Here is a 24,482-nt window from a genome sequence, read left to right as displayed (position 1 = left end):
CGTCCAAGTGAGGAATTTTTATTTCATTGTTGGGTGTCTCTATGGTCTTGTCTTGAGGGGGTTGGTAGAAAATTATGTTTGCTTTGTGAATTGCTTTCTCAATTATATCTTATGAATTAGTTCAAATTCATTCGGGGAATCATTCTATAAGCAAAAATTCGGATGTAGTATGGATAGTCCTTTAAGTTCTATTTTAGTCAATCTGTACATGGAATACTTTGAAACTCCAGTAATAAATGCAATAAAACCCGAAAACATGCTGTGGATGAGATATGTAGATGATACTCTTACATTTTGGGATAGTAGGTGGGGCAATTTTAATGAATTCCTTTCAAAACTAAATGCATTAGTGCCCAGCATCAAATTTAAAGTTGAATGGGAAACAGACAACAAAATTCCTTTCTTGATGTTTTAATAATCAGAGACACGACACAATACCAATTTAACATATACAGAAAACCAACGTTCTGACTTTCATACATTCACGACTTTAGCTATCACGACATTGCTATCAAGATAGGAGTAGCCAGCAACCTGTTCTTAAGAGGCTTACGAATTTGTTCCCCAAATTTCCTGGAAAAAAGAATTTGAACTAATTCATAAGCAACTTTCGTCTTTAAAGTATCCTGACCATATAATTGAGAAAGCAATTCACAAAGCAAACGTAATTTTCTACCGACCCCCTCAAGACAAGACCATAGAGACACCCAACAATAAAATAAAAATTCCTTACCTGGACGAGATTAAGACGGTGACTCAGAACCTCGGAAAATCTAACCCTTTTGCATTTACGTATCCAAACACCTTAGCCAAATCCCTGATTAATGTCCAACAAAAGACATCCCCCAAGGACTCCGGGGTTTACGAAATCCCATGCCAGGACTGTGACCATATAAATGAACATAACCATATAAATGAACATAACCATAGAATAAACTGGAATTTGTCACATATAATTTATAGCAGCAACTGCCGGTAAAGGAGTCAAATGATGAAATCGGCCTTAATAAAAGAGAGGTAGGTAATGAACATCTCAAAAGGAGCATGGGATTCAGATGTGATCAACAAGATTTTCATTCAACCAACATTTAAGAAGATTAAAGGAAGATTATCAGCGGAGGTGACCTAAATTGGCTTACCTGTGGATGGATCTCTTGGAATAAATACCACCTTTTCTGTAAAGTTTTACTTATTCATATACCTGAAGAGGGAGACAGCAGTCTCTGAAATATAGTACTTTTCTCTCTATATTCTGGTGTTTTTATGAGCTCCTTTTATTAGATGGAATTCTGTTGTAACAGAACATTTTTACCGTCATATATATATATATATATATATATACTATATATATATATATATACATATACATTATATATATATATATTATATATATAATATATAGATATATATATATATATATATATAGTTCAAACATAGAAACCTGGGGTTACCAGCTATCGTATATGAACAGACTAGTAATGCAGCAAAAATTCTTATTTCCACTGTAATTTCAAAACATAAACTACGCCAAACTCTCACCTTGTATGACACCCAATACCAAATGATATGCGGCACGTCGCCAGGAACGAAAATAAGGGGGCCAACTTCTTAGGACGGCATCGAACTGCGCACTGAATCTCCCGGCTCCCGCCTCAGTTCGTGGCGTCATCACATACGGTTATCATCACGCATCTGGGATCCAGTGGGGTTGCCAACCCTCCCGCAGTCGCCGGGATTCTCCCGTATTCCTGTCTCACGAGGTGGATTCAGAAGCTCCCGGAATTTTAGAATCACACACACATATATATCTCGCCGATTTCTAGATCAGGTGGTTGGCAAGCCTGCAGTGGCATGCCCGGGCTTTGAGTAGTATAAACAAAGCAACGGCAGGTTCGCCCATTCACGCCCAAAACGTCCGCAATACCCTTATTAGCGGTATCAACCTGACGTAAGGTGACTGGGCTATCTCCTCTTGGATAGCAAGTTATTTTTGCCCATTGAGAAAAAAAATAAATAAATAAACACCAAATATCTCCAGAGAGGTTTGCCTTATAATATAATGTCGGTTTGTGATTATCATTATTAGGGGTGTTGTTATATATTTTTTTTTTACAAATTTCCTTGATATTAACTGCATAAACACATTATATATATATATATATATATTATATATATATATATATGTATATTATATATATATATATATATATATACATATATATATTACATGCATAAACACACACATATATATATATATATATATATATATATATATATATATATATATATGAATGACATACTATAACAAATATCTTTACAATACTCAAGGTATTGATATTAAAAGGCTTCATCATGACTGCAATAACTTTATTTGAAAACGAAATCCACCCTTCTGTTCTCGTTTACAGCAAAAAGATCAATAACTTTTTCATTGATACCCGAAGCACCGTTCATGAAAGTTTTTTCTATCGAGATGACTGAGAGTGCATTTAATCTTTCTTCCTGGTTCATAGAACTACTGAAAACTGTCTTTACCCTTTTCAGCGTTGAAAAACATCGCTCAGGCTCTGATGTGGCCATCGGAATTGTCAAGAGAATTTTGATAAGTTTTGTCATTTCACCCAAAACATCAGCCAAATCGTTTCCAACGATTAACTTTAACAGGTCAGTCAACTTGCCGTATCTATGCATATCACTTCTACTGTAGAAAACGTTAAGTTCGGTTTCAAGTCTCTCTTTGTTGATCATGGGATACGCCTCAGTGGCTGCTCCGATCTCTTCAACGGCACCTTTCTTCTTGAAATGTACGAAACTTTCCTTGTTGAACAATTTAGCAGCTACCAGATGCTTAGTGAAAGAATATCTCTCTGCTATGTCTGCACACACGCAGTCACATACTTCCTCCGCTTCAGCCATGATTGTCTGTGTAGGATTCTTACAGGAACTTGAATTTTTTATTTCTAAAATGGCACTTTTGAAGTTTGCAACATACTCCCGTGCTTTAGACTCGTCAATTCCTCGAGATTGCATCTGGTTGTGAACGACTTCTGCGTGAGGCATAATCTGTTGAAAGAGCTGGAGCCAAAACCTGAAATGTTCACTATTCAAGGTACTCAAAATACCTGTGGCTTCTGCTACGGTTGTACTTACATTTGATGTTTTCTGCAGTTCCTCAATGCAGTTTTTTATGGGTTCAAAGTTCTCGTAAATGCTGTTTACCTGAAAGTTCCACCTCGTAGTTGATGGTGGCTGAATGCGACTGATCATATGTTTATTGAGAATGGATGAAGGTAGTGGTGATCTTGAGAAAAAGGCTGCCATGCCTGAAAAGTTCGAGATGAATAGTCTCGAACTTCGTGTAACACTTGCCACATCTTCCAGCATTAGATCAACTTGGTGCGCATAGCAGTGGACAAAATGAGCATTATTATAAACTGATTTTATCTTGGCCTGAACGTCCCCTTTTCGACATTTCACAAAACTTGCACCATCAAATGTCTGAGCTATCAGTTTTTCACTATTCCCATCGAGGACTAAGTCTAACTGAGCGAGAATGCACTTTGCCAACCCGTCTGCTGTATGATCCTCTGGAGTGAAAACGCCCCAGAAGCGCTCAACGATCTCCTCGTTCACCAAGTACCTTAGAACAATAATAATCGTTTGAGCGCGTTCTGAAACGTCCGTTGCGTCGCCAGCCATGACAGCTACGAAGGAAGCATCTTCAATCTCTTTCTTGACGTGATCGTAGTATACTTGCAGCAGGCAGTCGAGAACGTCATCCTGGATGCCCTTAGGAACTCCTTTGAAAACTGCATTTGTTTCCAAATGGTTCCTCAAGTCTGGGTCTAGCTTCGATGCAAAGTCTATGAGTGTTCTGAATACGCATGGATTAACCGAATCGCCTGCTTCATCAAGTTCACGTCCGCGAAAAGGAACGTCAAAATTTCCACAGAATTTAATGCAGTCTATTATCTTGGACAGAATCTCACGGTTCTTAGCAACCTTCCTGTTGTGTTCATTGACGGAGAGTTTGTGGGCCTCACTGAGTTTTGCTTTACTACTTACAGTTCCGAGAAGGGACAGTGATACCACATTACCAATATGCTTCTTGGAATGCTCGTGCTTTTCCGTCTTCTCTTTCATTTTGTTTATATTTGTAAAACCGTCTCTAGACCAGGTCGAATCACCTCCAAACAGCACGCACGGGAAGCAGAATAGTGCGTTCGTCACCTCGCAACCACAGAGCCACTTTTTCTTCTGGTACCACTCGGAATTAAAACTTCGAATGTACTTCTTGTTCTTGCTGATTCCCGACTGCGATATCTGGACCTCAGGCAATGGACGACCTCTTCTCTTAATTGCGACTTTTTCCTGAAGGGACAACGCCGAGAACTTCACTTCTTTCAGTTTAGTGATTGTCTGTTTTTCTTGGGCCATGACTGATTGCCAATGGAGGATTGCCCTAAAATTCTGAATGTAATTCTGTTAAAATTGTAAAATATTGTAAATTTCCCCGAATCAAAGATAAAAAACAATCAAATTTCAATCTGTAAACGAAACTGAATAATTAACATGTACCAAAATACTTCAAATTCAAAACAGTAGCTTTCGACTGACAGCAAATTATGAGAATAATATATGAGGTTATAAAAAAAAATATTACGTTTACGTAAACTAAGCGTAGCATAATCATAAAAATCATCAAACCATCTAAGGAATAAAAACTCGAAAACAAAGATATTAAGATACAAAACTGAGTATGAGAGTAAAATAAAATAACACGTCTATATCAAACAAAAGGACTAATGAACACCCACCTAAAACACAGATACACGCATACACACACACTCTACTCTCTCTCCCGCTGAGAAACTCTATCGAGAAAGCTACTATATTTTGAATTAAATTTAGTATCATTGACATTGATATGGTTATCATTTCTTCCTATTCACTGCAACTCGCTACCCGAGTTGATTGTTCTGTATAGTAAATCACACATCATCAGTATCGTCACTAATTTGTTCACTTGTCGCTAATGTCACTAATACTACATAATATCGATTACGCTCTGACGAATTTCCAAACACCTTCCCACTCCAACAGCTAGACTAACACTGCTCGAGGGAGCAGTGCTACCACCACCTATAACGCGCGGGATGGCTGCCACATTATCGCCCTGCTAGGCAAAATCAGAACTGCTGAACACCAGCAGTTCCAAATACTGTTTCAATTCATTTGCTTTTTTTTCATTATTATTATTTACATAAACAAAAGAATGGTTATAATTTCTTCAAGGATTATGGATAATCTATACTTAATTTCTCATATTTATACAGCGCCTACTGACGAGCCACCATGACAAATCAGTATACGGATGGTGTATGTGTACACACACACACACACACACACACACACACACACATATATATATATATATATATATATATATATATATATATATATATATATGATCGATAGAGTAAATAGACGGATCTGTAGAATCTATACTGGTCATTTTTACAGATGCATATTAATTGTAATAGTCACATGCCCTCTTAACTTCTCAGTCTTTATTTTTTTATTTATTTTTTTTTATCTGGTGGCTTTGTAAATAACAAGCGTATCCAAAAAACGAGCAGAGAACTTGAGGAGAAGTTAAGAGGGCATTGTGGCTATCACAATTACATAGAGATAGATAGATACACTTACATGTATACATATACATACACACACCTATATATATATATATATATATATATATATATATATATATATGTGTGTGTGTGTGTGTGTGTGTGTGTGTGTGTGTGTGTGTGTATAGGGTGGTATCTCAATGGACTCTGTTCATACACGGCCTGGTTTATTACAAAAGAGCATATTATTATTATTATCATTATTATTATTATTATTATTCCAGAAGATGAGCCCTATCCATATGAACTGAACTGAATATATAGAATTTAGGCCAAAGGCCTAGTCGGGCCCTGGGACCTATGAGGTCATTCAGCGCTGGAACGGAAAGTGACAGTCAAAAGGTTTAGAGGTGTAACAGGAGGAATACCTCAAAGCAGTCGCACTATGAATCAATCGTTAGGACGGGGTGGAAAGATGAAAGAGAATACGAGAGGAAGTTCAGTAAAAGGAACGAAAGGGGTTGCAGCTTGGGGTGAGGTTGAAGGCACGCTGCAAAGAACCTCAAGTAATGCTTGCTTGCTTGTTTGTATGCTGTTTTTACTTTGTATTGAACCAGTGGTTAATCAGCAACGGGACCAACGACTTCACGTGACTTCCGAACCACGTCGAGAATGAACTTCTATCGCCAGAAATACACATCTCTGACCACTCAATGGAATGCCCGAGAATCGAACTCGCGACCACCAAGGTGGCAGGCAAAGACCATACCAACCACGCCACTGAGGCGCCTAAATGCCTACAGTGCACCACATGAGGTAAACTGACGGCGCTAAGCCCCCTGACTAAAAATTCAAGTTCCAAAGAATATTTTGACGTTTATTAGTAAGAAGTAAGACGAGGCAAGGGTAAACACAGAGAGAAGAGACCCCACTTATTTATATAATAAAAAAGAATTATAATAATAATAAATTGACAAATAGATAAAAATAATGCAGTCAAATTGACAGCGTCAGAAATGCCTCGTCATTTACCTTTATTCATCACGAACTTTACAGACTAAAATAAAATAATAATAAAAATAAAAGCCTTATTACAGAGATTTTCGTCACCACACTCATTCTTTCAGCTTTGTGATGATGCAAAGCTTACAAAGCTTATCATTTTGTTCAGTCATTCAGCTGCAGGAATCTATTTCGTGTTCTGTTTTAAAGATAACTCACTTTTACTTTTTCAACGTTCATGCATTATTAATATGTCCCTTCATATATATATATATATATATATATATATATATATATATATATATATATGTGTGTGTGTGTGTGTGTGTGTGTGTGTGTGTGTGTGTATAACTGAATCACGAAAGTTTGGAACGTGTTATATATATGTATATATATATATATATATATATATCTATATATATTATATATATATATTTACTTATATGGCTATCTATCTCTCTCTCTCTCTCTCTCTCTCTCTATATATATATATATATATATATATATATATATATATATATATATATATATATATATATATACCGGCTCGGCCAACGCAGAACCAGAGGAATTTATTTCTGGTGATAGAAATTCATTTCTCGATACAATGTGGTTCGGATCCCACAATAAGCTGTAGGTCCCGTTGTTAGGTAGCCAATTGGTTCCTAGTCACGTAAAAATATATCTAATCCTTCGGGCCAGCCCTAGAAGAGCTATTAATCAGTTCAGTGGTCTGGTAAAACTAAGATATATTTTATCTATTATATATATATATATATATATATATATATATATATATATATATAGAGAGAGGAGAGAGAGAGAGAGAGAGAGAGAGAGAGAGAGAGAGAGACATATAAGAAAAAAAGTCAGAAAGAGAGAGAGAGAGAGAGCCACAAAAGAAAAAAAAGACAGAGAGAATCACTTGACAACGACCAGCGACTGGCTACTATACCTCCACCGTCATCATCATCTGTCTTGCTGTGTAACGACGGCGACTGGTAGCCCGCCGCGACTTCTGGTGGATCCGGTCTCTTGCTGATGCTGCAGTGACGTACAAATCATAATAGCCGCCCAGTATCCCAACCGCGACCGACGAGTCGAGACTCGGCGACTCGAGCGCTAACAATAAAAGTCGACCGGACCGCCGCGCCGCTACGCAGTGAACGACCGGCGTCGGTGAGTCGCGCTGTTGGTGGGTGGGTGTCCTGTGTGGTTGGTGGGGGTGACGCAGTCTCAGCACAGCTAGAGGATGGCGAAGGAGTTCTCGTTGGACGAGGACAGGCTGCTGATCCAGAATGTGGAGCAGTACCAGGCCATCTACAACACGCTGTCGCCTGACTACCGCGAGCAGAGCGCCAAGGACGACGCCTGGAAGCAGGTCAGCGGTCGCGTCGGTCGATCAGGTATGGGTGGACGTTTTGTGATGTAAACGTAAAATTATTTTTTTTCTCCAACTTATAGTATTTTTTCTATATACACTAAAGATGTTTTGTGCTACTCACATTCAATTAAAGTTTTTTTCAGCTTACAGTATTATAATCTATATACACTGTAGGCATTTTTTGCTGTTTACATTAATATAAGTTTTATTCCAGCTTTCAGCATTTTTTATCTATATACTTGGTGAATATAGGCCTCAATTAAAACTTTTTCCCAGCTTGCAGTATCTTAATCTATATACACTACAGCCGTTTTGTGTTTTATTATTAAAAAAGTTTGGAAATCAGGTAAAATTAAATCTCTTACCATTATCCAACATTCAGGTAACATTTTTAATACAGTTTTACCAATTATTATTATTTTATTATTATTATTATTATTATTATTATTATTGAAAAAGAAACCCACAAAATCACTTTGTAACTTGACCCAGGCTAACATCCCAAACATCTCTTGAGAATGGGCCACAGAAGGGCCTGAAAGTACTCGAGTTTGGAGTAAAACTAAATGTAAATACTTAGAAGTAAACAAGTTACAAAGTGATTTTGTGGGTTTCTTTTCCAATCTTCAGAAAAAAACTGAAATAAGTTTTTGTTTGGTTGATTATTATTATTATTATTATTATTATTATTATTATTATTATTATTATTATTATTATTCTGAAGATGAACCCAATTCATATGGAACAAGCCCACCAAAGAGGTCACTGACTTGAAATTCAAACTTCCAAAGTATATTACGGTGTTCAACTGAAAGAAGTAACAGAATGTGTGCAGAAAGAGGAGATCAATCAATTATTGGAAAAACAGATAAATAAATAAGTAAAAAAAATGTACGTACATGATCAAAATCCAGAGAGAATAGCATTACGGTAGCAATGCATCGCATCTTCGCTTGAACTTCTAACTTCTGAAGAAGTTCCAACTCAGGGAGGTTGCCCCACAGTCTACAGTCAGTGAGAGGAATGAAGGATTTCTGGAACTTTGGGGAAGTTCGACAGTCAGACACATCGACTGCATATTGGTGCTTCTGCTGTTCAGCCAATCTGGTTGCTCTAGGCAGGAAAAAGGGACCAGGAATCTATTGTGACTGAAAGATCTCAGTTGGTACACAACGCATACAAATTAGGCAAACTGGTCCAAGGCAAACCTGCCACCATGTGCTCACTTGAATACAAAAGCACCCACACTAGGACCAGTAGACAAACATATCTATGGTCAGAAAACTTATCATTACCTTCAAGCGGTACCTCAAGCAGGCATTACTTAAGGTTCTTTGCAGCATGCCTTCGGCCCCTAGCTGCAACCCCTTCAGTTCCTTTTACTATACCACCTTTTATATTCTCTTTCTTCCATCTTACTTTCCACCCTCTCCTAACTATTGACTCATAGTGCAACTGGGAGGTTTTCCTCCTGTTGCACCTTTCAGACCTTGCACCGTCAGCATCCGTTTCAGCGATTAATGACCTCGTAGGTAGGTCCCAGTGCTTGGCCTTTGGCCTAAATTTTATATTCAGTTCAATTCAGTTCAAATGGTACTCTATAAAATCAAACACTATTAACATTCAGTTCTTCTTGCTCTTCTTCTTCTCAGTTTAATCGCTGGTTGGGGTCGCTGTTTTTGTTTTGTTTTGTTTTTTTTTGTTAACCTTTCCCAGGTGTTTAGAACACCTTTTAAGTAGCTCATTTCATAATCAGGTTTGGGAGATGTTCATTCAACGAAATTGCATTGAGGGGGCTGACCAAATCTATCGATGTCACTTTGATACCAGTACTGTCCACCATCCGTATAATCAAACTCATGATAAAATCAGTAATCCGCTAGCTGATCTACTCTCGCCTACTCCACTGCATGCCTAAAGGTGGCTGAGAAGTGTAGTAGTGTCTGGCTGATCTACTCTTGCCTACACCACTGCATGCCTAAAGGTGGCTGAGAAGCGTAGTAGGGTCTAGCTGACCTACTCTTGCCTACGCCACTGCATGCCTAAAGGTGGTTTTTGCAGTCACAGAGTTTAGTGAAACGTTCATGGTTGTGTTCAAATATCAGCAAGACTAGAGACACCCTTCTAAGCTGGATACAACTGACAACTAAATTTGGTTCTTGTAACATCCATGACTGTCAAGGAAAACAATCTTCATCACATGAATTTTAAGTGCTAACCCAACAACCAAGCGACTGAAGAAATTCTTGTTAAAAGACACCATTAGAAACATTACCTGTAACATCTCTCCTCCTTTCCTACAATTATAACTCACTGTAATTCCTCCTGCCGACTTGAATGATGTTTCCCTCTTGGTTGGTTGGTTTGCATGGCATAAGGATTATTGCAAGTTATCTGTAGATTTCCTTGAAAAACAACAACATGCCTTTTATTTCCAGTTGAAGACTGTAAGTGGCGATGGAAGAACATCAGAGATACGTACGGCAAACGGAAGAAGATGAGCAAAACGGACAGAAGAGCAAAGAAAAAATGGCACTTGGAAACGATGATGAGATTTCTTGACAGTGTCCAGTATGGAAGGAAGTAAGTTAGTCTATACCAAATGTGTAGAAATGCTAGTTCTCTTTTGCCTTAATTATATATTACTTACGATCTTGCTTCTTGCAAAATCTTTCCAATTCCCCAAAGAGCAAAAAAAAAAAAAATAAATAAATAAATAAATACACAATGACTAAAGTCAAACTTTCTTCAACAGATCAAAAAATCACTCGTCTAGTGGTATGAGCGAGGGCATTATAGACATCATTGACACAGCCATTAGCTCTGCATATGAAGCAAAACCTAACGCTGCCTGCCCAGGCAACAAAGATAGTCCCAAAAATGTACAGAGAGCCACCATACCTCCAACTTCCCCCATGGACACAACTCCACCTCTGGAAGACGCCAAAAGGACGAGGACCTTGAAGAAAAATGCTGTTAAGGACACCGAAATGGAGGACCTTGCAGAGACACCAAAAGAGCAGAGTCGGCAGTCTCAGACGACTGAACAAACTGCTACTCTAACAAGCAACGTTGCAGGAACACACGACGACCACGTTGACCTTTTTTTCAAGAGTGTAGCAATGTCAGTGAAGGTCCTTCCCAGACACCTGATCGGCCAAGCTAAATTGAGAACCATACAGATGCTAATTGAACTGGAGACTGAATCTTCTACAGTCAGTCATGTCTCTAACAAATAGGAGTGGTACGTCTCGAACAATATCCGGAGGTCTGTGTAAGGAATCATAATCATTCTAGTTTCAGTACATTTGAGTACAAGGTGGACTTTGATTTTCTTGGAATTAGTCAACTTTCTCAAGCCATACATGAGATATGTGTACCAATAACATGGTAATGTTTCCTCTGTGCCCAGAACAAAGTATTGCAATAAACATACAACGTACTGATTTGTATCTCATTTCAAACCATATTATGTAGTCCTGTAATGTTTAAGGTAGCTTCTCACCAAGTGTCACTGAGTAAAGAAGAAGTTTAGTAGAACGTTTCTATTGGCTGTCTTGAATCTATTCCTGCGGATGTTCTTTAACATTGCTATGCCCATATTACTGTCCTATTCTGATTCCAACAAGAAGAAATATAAAAAGTTGGGATAATTTATCAGAAAAAAAGTCATAAAAGACAATATATGTGTATATATATATATATATATATAATATATATATATATATATATATATATATATATATATATTATATATATATATATATAACTGAAGGGAGAGACAGCAGTCTCTGAAATATAGTATTTTCTCACTGGCGTTTTTATGGTCTCCTTTTAGATTAGCAAGAGAGAGAGAGAAAGATATTTTACTGAAATTACTGTGCATAGAACTCCCATTTGTGCTCTCACCTTGCTTGCCTGGAAGTTTAATTCTTGTATTTCTGTCCTCTACCTGCCATTTCCAACACTAGTTTCTTGCTGTCCAGAAAATTTTTTTACACGCACATAGCTGGGCATCCTTCCGACAAGTTGATAAAACAGATTTGAAGCACTGCCTTGACTGTGTCCAATTGACACTCAGATGTTGATAATTGTTTTCACAATCCCATACTCTTCAATACAATTCATCCATGTCAATATCTCCAAGATCACAACCTTTCCTGCGTCACTGAAGTCTCCAAAAGATGCATCACTTGTTAGTCCCAATTTCGATACTCTAGTATGAAAACTGTTTTCAGAGAAGTCACATCTGTCACGTAGGTACTTTCTGGCCCTTTCATAGAAAGCTGTGAAGTTAGTTTTACTTTCTCTTTGCCTTCAGCTTTTCTCATTTCTATATGGATTCGCTGTTTCTAAGTCAAGCCTTCTCCATCTTCCTCTTGCCTTGCACATCTTATTCTCTTCGACCCTTCTTCCTTCATGTCATTCAATACTTTATCTTTCCACCTGAATTTTTTGGCCTTCCCCTCCCTCTTCTGCCCCTCCACCTCCATGTTCATAACCCTCTTACATACGTGTTCATCTTCTCTCCTCATAACATGACCAAACCATTTCGGTCCTCTTTCCTGAACTTTTTTGGGAAGTTAGTTTTACATTTCTGAGATATGTCTGCAGTAAGCTGACTAAGCTTCGTGTTCACTACATACTCGAAAATCGAGTCTTTCATCTTTATTCTCTGAAGCCTGTTTCAGGTCCAGTCATCAGCTTGCTGAAGGAGTTGGCTTCCAGCGCCTCAGTGCGGTCTCAGAACACTGAAGAATGTGACTAAAGGAACAGGAAATAGATCTCTGACATTTCACAGTCATTTCTTTCATCTCCAAAACCTTTCCAGAGAACCTTGGGATATTCTTCTTCCCCCAAGCTCATAAGATAACTTGTCAGGGGCTTTCCAGTACTTCAGTATTCTGTCAATTGATGGCAAGAGAGAAAGCCATCTAGTTACAGCATGTCTCAATAGATTGCAGGTATCAGTCTCTACAAATCTGCAGAATACCTGTAACTGTTGTGCTCGACTTGCTGACCTAGCTAAATAGATATAGACCGATAGATTGACCATTATTTACTCAGAGATTTGTACATGGACGAAAGTACAAGTAGAACGCACTAAAATCCAAACTTAATAAACAAAACTGCATACATGCAAGTCCTTCAACAATGGTTCAGCAAAAAAAAAAAAAAAAAAAAAAGTCGAACCAATGACATTTGCATAAATAGTTACAACACTTCAACAAAACATACAACAAAATTACTGTTTTTGAGTAGCCAGTATCAATTTTGAGTAATAATACAATTATTAACCAGTGTTGAAAAAATTATTAAAAGCCTAGTTTTAAGAAATATTCCATGGTAATTTGTAAATATTGTAGGAATATATTTTTGTAATATTTTGTAACATCCTACTTATGTAAATATGTAAGATTTTCCTAGTAGAATTTTAAAAAATATTATAAATACATAACAATTCCTGAAACGCAACACCTCCCTCCACTAAAACTGTAACAATGCCATAACACACTCTCTCTCCACACACACACACACACACACACACACACACTAATACACAGTACTGCATTAATATTATCGTACACATTAACTACCTTGAGGCATCAAGAGAGATGGAATTGCATCGTCCTTCAGCGTTCTCTGCCTCTTGGGAATATCGATTCCAAGGAGTCTGGATTTCATGTCATCTTTGTAGTCGACGTCAGCAAAGTGCACAGAGCACACCACTGCATTGTCAGCGTTGATGCTGTCAGTGCGCCGACAGCAATGAATCCATCGCTGTCTAAGTTCGTACGCCCTGGGAAAACGGAAGTACCGTATGTCTGATCCTGACGTCTTCCTTCTCGTGTTGTAGCAGCCATAGACTGAACAGTTGTTTGGCATGTCTAAAGAAGCATGGAAGTACTATGTCTAGTGGGGAAAAGATCACTATGAAAAAAACGTACTACACACACATAAACGATGATATGGCTTGAGTCACACTGGTGTGTGTGTGCTAAGGACTACAGGTCTGAAGCATCGAAATATGTCTAGTGGAGAAAGATCACAATGAAAGACGTACTGCACACACACACACACGAGGATATGGCTTGAGTCAGACTGGTGTGTGGCTAGGACTTCATGATGGAGGGGTGCAGCTGACGTCAGCAGTGGGTCCTGCCCCAATACGAACTCCTGTTTATTCTAATTTTACGCGAAGTGACTTGGAATTTTAGTATATACAGATATATAGTTTGGTGTAATGAGTATGTATATACAGTGTATAGGTATGGGTATATGTACGTATATACATAGTAAATTCAAGTATGTTGAGCTATGAAAAAAATATAATAAATAATTTTATTGATTCTGTAATCAAATTACACATATTGTATATGTACTTATTGTAAAAAGACATTTAAAGTGTATTTTTAATAAGAGAGAGAGAGAGAGAGAGATACACTGCTGAACAACACCGTATAATAATTAGCCTCTCGATGAGGTTGCTGAGAATTTCTCTAAAACTCTTCTGATATATTTCGATCTGTGGCAAATCTCTCCGTGAAAATAAACCTGAATGAGTAAAAAAAAAAAAAAAAAAAAAATCCTGAAAAAAAAGAAGACATATCCCAGTGTCCAAACTGCGACACAGGGATGGGGGGTGGGGGGGCATCAGAATGCTTTTGGGTAAAACGAATACAACCTGATGAAGAAGATCCTTCTACTTAGTATTAGACCAGCAAGAGTATATAAAGGGGACAGACGAAGGAAGCAAAAGGGAATATTTGCAAGAAGAAGAAGAAGAAGAAGGCTCTACCCTCTTCGGGGGTTCGTCCCCTCCCTTACCCCTATGACCGGGCCCCCTTTAACAAGGGAATCCCCCCTCGCCCTTGGCCCACCACCACTACCATCCCAGGGATGGCTATCTGATTGACGTTGGAAAAGGGGAAGAGAGAGAGAGAGAATAGCGATTGTTAAGAGGGGTGAAAGAGAGAGAGAGAGCGGCCACATTGGCCAGGGTAGGGAAGTTGGGTAGGTGGAGGATGAGGAGGAGGACGGGGGTTAGCGGGACAGGGACCGGATATGGGGGGGAAGAGGAGGGGGAGAAATTGCTCCCAGCTGCAGAAGAAGTGTACAGCGTTGCCACGTCTGGATCCCACAGCGGCAACGCCCTCCCCACACATGATAATGAAGCTGTGCGTGTGTGTGTTCGTGTGCGTGTGTGTCTGTGTACATGTGAGTGGGTGCCACGTCTATCTCTCCTTCGACTCGTCAGGGCGCGGCGCTGCCAAACCTACCCGTACCTCTCTCTCTCTCTCCTGCCAGTATCCCCCCCCAACAGTAGCGGCAGACGGCTTCGAGCTGCTGGTAGCCACGGTATCTATCTGTCTATCTATATATATATATATATTAATTAATATATTATATATATATATATATATATAGTAAATGAACAAAATCGAGATCCAGGAACAAGCTACTGATGTCATACACATGACGTACTTATACAGACGAATATATACCCGTTATATATATATATATATATATATATATATATATATATATTATATATATATATATATATATATATATCCTGGGCACGTTACAACGTGCGTATGCCCACAGCATATGACCCATTCATTATCGTAACCCTGGCCTTTTATTATCATCACATGCCCTGATGTATTGGAATTTAGCCAATAGCGAGACAACGAACCGTTCTGCTGGTCATCTTTCAGTTTTTTTTGTCCCCTTTTTTTCTGTAGATAGGGACATCCTTGAGACTTTAGTACTGATATAGAATGTGGAATACTTTGCCTGATGCATTCTCTCTCTCTCTCTCTCTCTCTCTCTCTCTGCAGGCAGTTATCACTTTAAAATCCTCTTAGGGTTTATATAATTCTCTTAACTTTGTCCATTAGGGTTTTAAGATATTACTAAATGAAAGGAGAAAGATATACAGAACAATGTTAAGAGAATTGGTCTCGCATCGCGGTTAAGAAACAGTGCAAAATAAAATAGAGAGAGAGAGAGAGAAGAAAATATTGTGTATATGGCTCTGAGCTGAAATCAAGGATATTATTATTATTATTATTTCTTCGTTACCGAGTAGACCAAGACATAGAAGAGTATTTTTAGAATAATAATGTACGTCTATCAATAATTTTGCCTTCTTCGGTCTTTGTAGCTCAATACAACACATAATATCCTATATACAATATACATAAACACTTAAAAATATATGTATGTATGTATGTATATATATATATATATATATATATATATATATATATATGTGTGTGTGTGTGTGTGTGTGTGTGAGTGTGTGTGTATAAAGTAGGTTTAGTTCCATATTTATGAATATATATATATATATATATATATATATATATATATATATATATAAAGTAGGTTTAATTCCATATTTATGAAAATATAACCGTATTCTCTGCATCTTAGGCTGCTTTCACACGTAGCGGGCGATGCCTTAAACTAATTACTGATGTTTTTAATATAAGTCTTTCACACGGCGCGGGTGTCACCACGGCCACCGTGGTGTCACCTGCCGCAGGTGCCCCCGGGCCCGCCTCCAGACGTTAGTGCACCGCTAGGGGTACAGTGCCCAATGCATGTCTTCAAACGTCGCGGGTCTCTGCACTTCTCCGTAGGAAACTCATCCAGTAGCCTGTGTGACTTGAAGGGGAATGACTTGTGCTTGAATGTCTTTCATATTTGGCATGGAGGCTGGCATTGATACAGAGCTGCTGATATCACTAGTTCACGAAAGACCAGCTGTGTGAGACAAATCACTTGAAGATTATAAATCCAGAACACTTACCGCAGAATGCTGGAGAGAGGGGTGCCTCCAGCTCAACCCAAACTTCAAAAACCTATCAGAGGCAGATAAAGACAAGTATGGTAAGTGTACAAATATTTTTTGTAATTATTATATTGACATAGTTTCAACGTTCAATAGGGAAACATAGATTTGTAGACTTGGTGTTGCTAACAAGATATATGAGACAGAGAAGCACTCTGCAAACTACTGACAGATGTCTGGTGCTTGAAAGCCTGCTACACACAGTGTCTTCAAATGCGTAACCATCTCTTTCTCTCACAAAATTGTGAAGCACACAACATGCTTGGATGATTTTTGTTGCAAAGTCCAAAGAAACATTTAGCGGCCGATGGAAAATCCTCCATTTGTTTGTAAGAATGCCACAAAGGTGCACTCCACAAACCTCCCTGCTCTGAAGACACGCTTCTGGACACTCGGCATTTTGTTCTCCGAAAAGTCGCATAAGGTTGGGATGCAGACGAAAAGCTTCGTCACCGACTATAAACTGGTTCACTTAAGGTAGATTCTTGGATGAGCCCTATTCTTACGAGACGTTTGTTTGGCGGCCGCTGATTGGCTGGTACCGGGAAGGTAGGCAGTTCACAGCCAATCAGCGACCGCCAAACTAACGTCTCGTAGGCATAGGGCTCTTCCAAGAATCTAGCTTAAGTGAATCAGTTTTTTTTTTATTATTATTATTAGCACATAAGGCACTGGACCTCCTTGATCATTCGGTAGTGGTTATGGTCCAGGGAGCTTCAGTTCTCCATTAATGACTGCATTCCAAAATGCTGAATTAGAGAACACTGTAGGGTCTCTATCTTTGCCATGAGAGCCAATATCAACATAGACAAATTTGTATTGACTGTTTGCTACTGCCATCAAAACGACAGAAAAGTACTCCTTATAGTTAAAACAGACTGAACTACTGTGCTGTGGTTTGATCACTCTAACATGCTTCCCGAAGCAGAAGCAGTTGGGGAAATGTTCTTTTCTATCAAACATCTCAGCAATCTCCGTCAGTCTCTCCGTCGTTGGTTGAGGAGAGCTTTCATTCTTAAGAACAGCCCAAATGCTCGTGCAGACACTCTGGATTATGTTTGATAAGGTTGAGACTCCCATTTTATTGGTGTAGAACAAGTCATGAAAGGTGTTCCCACTGGCAAGGTACCTGAGGAAATAAATAAGTGTTGCGATGCAGTTATGTAGATTTCTAACGAATATTCATTATTTGTTTCAGATAAGCTGATAATAAATAGTTGGAAAAATGTCAAGGACCAGTACATCAAATCGATCAAGAGGAGGAAAGGGAAGAGTGGTTCAGCAGCAGCGAAGACTATGAAGAACTACATCTTCCATGAACAGCTGTCTTTCTTAAAAGTCAATGTGAACACGAGGGAAAAAGTGTCAAGCTTTGAAGTTGATTCTGACAAATCTCCTGGAGAATTGGATGAAGACTGGGAAGACAGCAATGTTCTGGAGAAAGCCAGAGACACTGGTGAAGTTGGTGCAACAAAAATGTCTGTCAAGAATGCTCCGAAGAAAAAGAAAGTAGACACTGAATGGGAAACCCTGGATCATTTAGCAGCAGAAGAAAACCGCAATATTTCTTTTTTAAAGGGGCTTCTTCCCTCTTTGGAAGGATTTACCGAAGATGAGATTTTGCAGTTCCAGTTTGGTGTTATTGGTCTGATCCAGAAAATTAAGAAGACCCGTTCACTTGAAGCTGATGATTAACCTCAAAATCAAACCTAAATTCCGCCACACCCTGAGGCCACGTTGTTGGAAAAATTCATCAGCAAGTGGACTTCAAAGAAGTGGACAAAGCTCACCATATATACATGGGTTACAATCGTTAAATGTTCAACCGTCACCTACACATAGTACTTCAGTTTCACCATCATCTTCTGCTGAGGTGTCAGACAGAGCCTGGTTCCTTATGTGATGCAGATTTTGTGTCCACCTACACTACTTTGACTTGAACTAATTTGTACCTCGTGAGTAATATGCCAGTTGATAATGTATTCATTGAAGTGAGTATGTACCAAGTTGTTCCTTACTTTCTTGAAATCTTTTGTACTACATTGTTTAAGGAGACAATAATTTAACTGTTATTGTGTTGTGGTCATCATGCAGTATATTTCCTAAATACCAAATTAGAATTATGTTAGATATGTATAATTTACAAATAACAAATGAAAATTATGTTACAGATGCATTACATATCCGAAATAGCAAATAAAATTTGTGGTTAAGATATTAAAATTGTATCTATCCAATTGCTTCAGGTGATGAAGATGATAATGATGATGGTAAAGGTAGAAACAATGGTGGTGGTACTTTGTTGTGAAGAAAGTGAGGTCATGGTGATACTGATCCTTACAACAGGCTTAACCGAGTTCCTCATTTTGGAGTCCCGCCGAAGGAGATGATCATGCTGCTTGTGCAGCAATTCGTCAAAGGTTGTCATTGTCTTCCTGGAGTAGTTAAAAAAAAGTCCTTAACATCCTTTCAGCAATCAATGGATGAATCCACAATCTCCGCCTATGTCTCCTTCTCTCATGTAGATGTCATAAGTAAAGGAGACGAAGGCGATTACGCTGCATGATCAATGCTTGCAGAACACACGCACGCTGTTGAAGGGCGCGATGGTTGCAATGGGTGGCTTACACCCGCGCTGTGTGAATAGATACGCGGATGCGGACATCGCCGGCGCGCGCCGTGTGAAACGGGTCAAATTTTAATGGTCTTCAGATATTACTAAATGAAAGGAGAAAGATATATAGAACAATGTTAAGAGAATTGGTCTCGCGTCGCGGATAAGAAACAGTGCAAAATAAAATAGAGAGAGAGAGAGAAAAGAAAATATTGTGTATATGGCCCTGAGCTGAAATCAAGGATATTATTATTATTATTATTATTATTATTATTATTATTATTATTATTATTATTATTATTATTGCTTCGTTACCGAGTAGACCAAGACAGAAGAGTATTGTTAGAATAATATTATACATCTATCAATAATTTTACCTTCTCCGGATTTTGTAGCTCAATACAACACATAATATCATACATACAATATACATTTACTTATATATCATATATATATATATATATATATATATATATATATATATATATATATATATGTGTGTGTGTGTGTATATATAAAGTAGGTTGAGTTCCATATTTTTTAAATCTTTATAATGAAATTATAACAATAATCTCTACATTATTTACATAGTACCTACGTTATCATAAATACAGAATAATAAAAATAATTAAAGTACAAGTTAAATATACCTTTGTTGCAAAATGATATTGCGTGTATCTATATTTTATAAAAATTCTCAGTAATTCAAATTTTTTTTTTTTTTTTTTTTGGAAAATAGTATGCACTCCTGTGACGTCACCAACACTCAATCATTTGCCTATGGAATTCCGATGCATAACCAATATCTCATCCGAATTACTTGGTCTATTTCTGCCAAATTTTGTATAAAGCGAGAGAGAGAGAGAGAGAGAAACAATTATATTTTCTGATAAACCTCTAAGAGAGAGAGAGAGAGGGAGGGAGCTAGAGACTTATAATTTCTTATAAGCCTGTATATATATATATATATATATATATATATATATATATATATATATATATATATATATAGTGTATGTGTGCGTGGTCACCACGTGAATGGGTGACCACCACGCTAATCCAACATCGGCCGGCATAAGAGTGCAGGTCATGGGGCTGGCAGCCTCACCCGGTAATAAATAATAATAATAATAATAATTCATTTAAATATAAGGAAAAACAAATTAATGTAACAATTTATTTGTCAGGCAAACTGTGGATTAAATAATTAGTATTGCCTCCTCTCGTAGAGAGAGAGAGAGAGAGAGAGAGAGGGAGAGAAAATTTCCGAAGGTCGATTGATTGAAAGGAGATCTATAAGAAGCCCGGGGAACGCGGGGCGGTTTTTTTTTTTTTTGTTGGTGTTGTTAGGGGTGCTCTATCTCTGGGGGGAATGACACTAGGGAGAGGGAGAGATGTTCCCTTAGTTGGTTTGGGATGGGATGGAGGTGTGAGGATGGGAGAGGTAGGGGTGGCGTGACAGGGGCCATTGACTCACGCAAATGCTCTCTCTCTCTCTCTCTGTCTGCCTGTCTTTATGCATAATCCCCCCCTCCAATGCCACATAATCTCCCCCCCCTCCACTCCCACAGGGCCCTCCACAGCCCCCCAAGTAAGTCTTCATCCATCTTACACTTCTATAATTGAATACACCTTGTTTTCGCATACCAACCCCCCCCCCCGCCCCCCCCTCCCTCTTCCTGACCTCCTACTCCTCTTTCCCCGCTTCCATCCTCCACATCCTCCTCCTCCCCCACTCCCCGATCCCGGGACCCGTTCTTCCCCCATTCACTAAACCTTCGTCCGTGGCCTTCAAAAGCCTTATTTTATATACCGCAACCCCCTTCCCCCCTCTCTTCACTTACCTTCTGTGTGTTCTCTTCGCATTTCGTTCTTTCGCTTCCTACTGTATCTTCTTCTTCCATGGAATACCTCAAATGTTGAGCATATATTACTTACGTATGTCCAATTACTAACCTTGTAATGCAATACAGAGGTAGGTCTATACTTCTTCCATAACCGCAAATATTTAAGTTATAAAAAATACACTGCATTTATTTCAAAAGCCAGAAAAGTTTAGATACTTAACATTACATATTCTTCATCCCCGTTATTGCCATTAAAAAAAATGGTAGTTAGCTTAAATTTCTTTATTTTGCGCTTACAGATACAGCTCACCAGAACACCAATGGACGAGAATAGTTCTAGACCGATATTGATAGGTTAAGTCATTTTTAACCTAAAGGAATTATAATGATTCTTGCCTTGAATTTACTGTACGCTGAACGCTGCTGTGCCACATTAGGCTAATATAATAAAACGCACGTGTAATGACAATCTTTTCGTGAATGGGAATTTATTTTCGAACACCGTCTGTTTATATTTACGTCAAATCTCTTCAGAGAAGCCAGGAGGACCTTAGCCATTGCTTGTAACTTGACTATGGGCTACTTGTTACGTGTAATTGGTATTCCCGCCCCCCCCCCCCCCCCCCCCCCCGCGCCATTTTAAAAGTTTGTGCATGATGAGTATTTAGTAATCATATTCCTAATAATTACAAATATATATGAGACCTGTAAAATATGGCTAATCATATCTGTTACTTCTCTAGGACAATTTAAAATTCTTCCACGAAAAAGGTTTTCTTTTTTAAAGGGTGGGGAGGGGAGGGGAGGGGATAGGGAATAGTATGTTGGGAGTTCCCCAAAGGACCCCATAGAGACGACCTATACCACGACGACACGATCAACTGACTGATCAGGTCGTCTGAAGCGGAAGTGAGATCCTCGCTTGCTCTCTCACTCACTGCCAGCCGTCGTAACGAACTGCTCCTCCGACCAGAAGTGGGCGGAGTCCGTCGTCCTCCCCCAACCAAGCAAGGTGCTCCCAGTCCTAACCCGCCACCGCTGCAGTGCAGCTTCGTAGCGGCGGCGGCGGTGGTGGTGGCGGCGTCCGTTCTAGTTCAGGTCCAGTTGGCCCGAAGCCTCCCTCCGACCGTCGCATCAATCCTCACGCGTTCAGTTTCCCCCGGACGCTGAAAACGGAGACACTATGACGGCCACGTCGGCGGACAAGCAGTACTGGGAGGAGTTCATCGAACTCTACAAGCAACACCCATGCCTGTGGAAGATGAAGAGCAAGGAGTACTCGGACAAGGGCATGCGGAACAGGGCCTACAACGTGTTGGCCGAGAAGTTGCGGGAGAGGGACACGACGGCCACTCGCGTGACGGTGGCCAAGAAGATCAACAACCTCAGGTCCTGCTTCCGGAAGGAGATCAAGAAGGTCGAGGCTTCGGTGAGGTCGGGCGCGTCGGCGGACGACCTGTACGTCCCGTCGCTGTGGTACTACGACTTGCTGCTGTTTCTGAAGGACCAGGAGACGCCGGGGTCCTCCACGTCCAGCATCAATGATGAGGTCAGTAATAAGGGCTGGTTATCGTCAGGCATGTCGTGCGCTGTCGAATTATCAGTTAACCCTCATCGCCACTTATAAAACGGTCCACTCTCTGCTGCTGCTTCTTCTTCTTCGTCCTTTCATACGAATCCTTAAAAGGTGCTTCTATTCTGAACAGGCCGATATATATATATATATATTATATATATATATATATATATATATATGTATCATATATACTATATATATATATATATATATATTATATATTATATATATAGAAATATATACTATATAATATAAATATATATATATATAGATAGATATATATTATAATATATATATATATATATATATTATATATATAACCATATATATATTATTAAATATATATATATATATATATATATTTATATATATATATATATATATATATAACCCTAAGATATATATATAATATATATAATATAATATATAATAATAATATATAATATATATAATAGATAATATAAATATTATATATATATATATCATAATATATCTATATATATTATAATAATATATATATTATTATTTATATATATATATATTATATATATATATATATATATATTATATAATATATAATATATATATATATAATATAATATATAATATATATATATATATATATATATATTATAAACATAAATATATATTATATATATAATATATATATATATATAACCTATATAATTTCTGTGAGAGTATATGGGCGTTTAGGCATATTATATTTATTATCAAAACAATGTACTTCCCAAAAAGTTAACGTCCTTAGGAAGTAAACAATCAATAATAATAATAATAATAATAATAATAATAATAATAATAATAATAACAATAATAATAATAAATAAATAAATAAATAATGCCATGGCATATGATCGAAATACCTTCGCAAGCGAATACTATCTGCAATGATCACCAAACTCGGCTGTGTCTATCGATGGCAATTTTACCTTCAAAAAGGCAGAGTGAAGGCACGGCGTCCTTCCTCAACACCCTCTTGTTCCTGGCGCTGGCGATCCCGAGCAGTCGCGCCTTCATGTCGTCAATGTAGTCCTCCTTTCTGAAGTGGACGGAGCAGACGATGGCGTTCCGGAGGTTGATCTCGTCCGCGCGGCCGCAGGCACGAATCCACAGGCCCCTGGACGTTTCGTCCTTCGGGAACGTGAAGTACCTGACGGACGAGCCTCTGGTGCTCGATTTTCTGTTGTAGCAGCCGAAAACTGAACAGTTGTCTGGCATTTTTAAAGCATTTTTTTTATCTATTTGTTATTTAATTATTTTTTTTAGTAAGTGGGATCTCTACCTCGTCTTACTACTTTCTAATGTACACCGTAATATCCTTTGCAGGCTTGAATATATTTTAGGCAGTGGTCCCTTTGGCGGGCTTGTTCCGTATGAACAAGTTTCATCTTCTCAATAATAACAAGAATAATAATATATTTTGGAGGAAACCCCTCTTTAAACAAATTCTGTTGAATAAAATTGCAGAATTCAGCGAATTAATTTTGTGTATTCTTCTTTGCCTTCAGCTTCTCTCAGCCCTCTCCACCTTCCTCTGTATTA

The 24,482-nt window shown here is 38.3% G+C and overlaps 4 protein-coding genes and 1 pseudogene across 8 annotated transcripts in view; 3 read left to right on the top strand and 2 right to left on the bottom strand.

Annotated features, from left to right (window-relative positions):
* The window catches only part of LOC135198676 (uncharacterized), a 202,681-nt gene that overhangs the window by 169,362 nt on the left and 8,837 nt on the right, over positions 1-24,482 (bottom strand). The window contains exon 1 of one of the 4 annotated variants that reach the window (XM_064226498.1): positions 23,870-24,482. This exon is cut by the window's right edge and continues 99 nt beyond it. The exons of 1 other annotated variant lie outside the window; for it this stretch is intronic. In XM_064226498.1, coding sequence (XP_064082568.1) covers positions 23,870-24,158 — 289 coding nt within the window. In that variant the 5' untranslated portion in view covers positions 24,159-24,482. Of the gene's footprint in view, positions 1-1,539; positions 1,645-13,616; positions 14,231-23,869 lie in introns of those variants that run through there. 2 more of the 4 variants (XM_064226499.1, XM_064226493.1) reach the window with 2 other exon arrangements.
* LOC135198678 (uncharacterized) overlaps positions 1-24,482 on the top strand; it is a 62,532-nt gene that overhangs the window by 32,023 nt on the left and 6,027 nt on the right. Inside the window, exon 1 of one of the 2 annotated variants that reach the window (XM_064226503.1) lies at positions 22,180-22,892. The exons of the other annotated variant lie outside the window; for it this stretch is intronic. Within the exon in view, the coding sequence (XP_064082573.1) occupies positions 22,527-22,892 (366 nt within the window). The 5' untranslated portion in view covers positions 22,180-22,526. Of the gene's footprint in view, positions 1-22,179; positions 22,893-24,482 lie in introns of those variants that run through there. 2 annotated transcript variants of the gene reach the window in all.
* LOC135198677 (zinc finger MYM-type protein 1-like) lies at positions 2,310-5,102 on the bottom strand. The gene is made up of 2 exons (XM_064226502.1): positions 5,066-5,102; positions 2,310-4,482 (listed from the first exon to the last, which is right to left on the bottom strand). Exon 2 carries the CDS (start codon positions 4,435-4,437, stop codon positions 2,368-2,370), a length of 2,070 nt encoding a protein of 689 aa, XP_064082572.1. The 5' UTR covers positions 4,438-4,482; positions 5,066-5,102; the 3' UTR covers positions 2,310-2,367.
* Positions 7,456-11,462, top strand: LOC135198679 (uncharacterized). Its single transcript, XM_064226504.1, has 3 exons — positions 7,456-8,041; positions 10,458-10,602; positions 10,775-11,462. The coding sequence occupies exons 1-3, from the start codon at positions 7,888-7,890 to the stop codon at positions 11,256-11,258; spliced, it is 783 nt and encodes a 260-aa protein (XP_064082574.1). The 5' UTR covers positions 7,456-7,887; the 3' UTR covers positions 11,259-11,462.
* LOC135198399 (uncharacterized) lies at positions 16,538-19,873 on the top strand (annotated as a pseudogene).

Source organism: Macrobrachium nipponense, chromosome 22 (assembly GCF_015104395.2).
Source record: "Macrobrachium nipponense isolate FS-2020 chromosome 22, ASM1510439v2, whole genome shotgun sequence".
Taxonomy (NCBI): Eukaryota; Metazoa; Arthropoda; class Malacostraca; order Decapoda; family Palaemonidae; genus Macrobrachium; species Macrobrachium nipponense.
The sequence above is the reverse complement of the archived record's forward strand: the minus strand, read 5'-3'. Positions and strand labels throughout refer to the sequence as shown.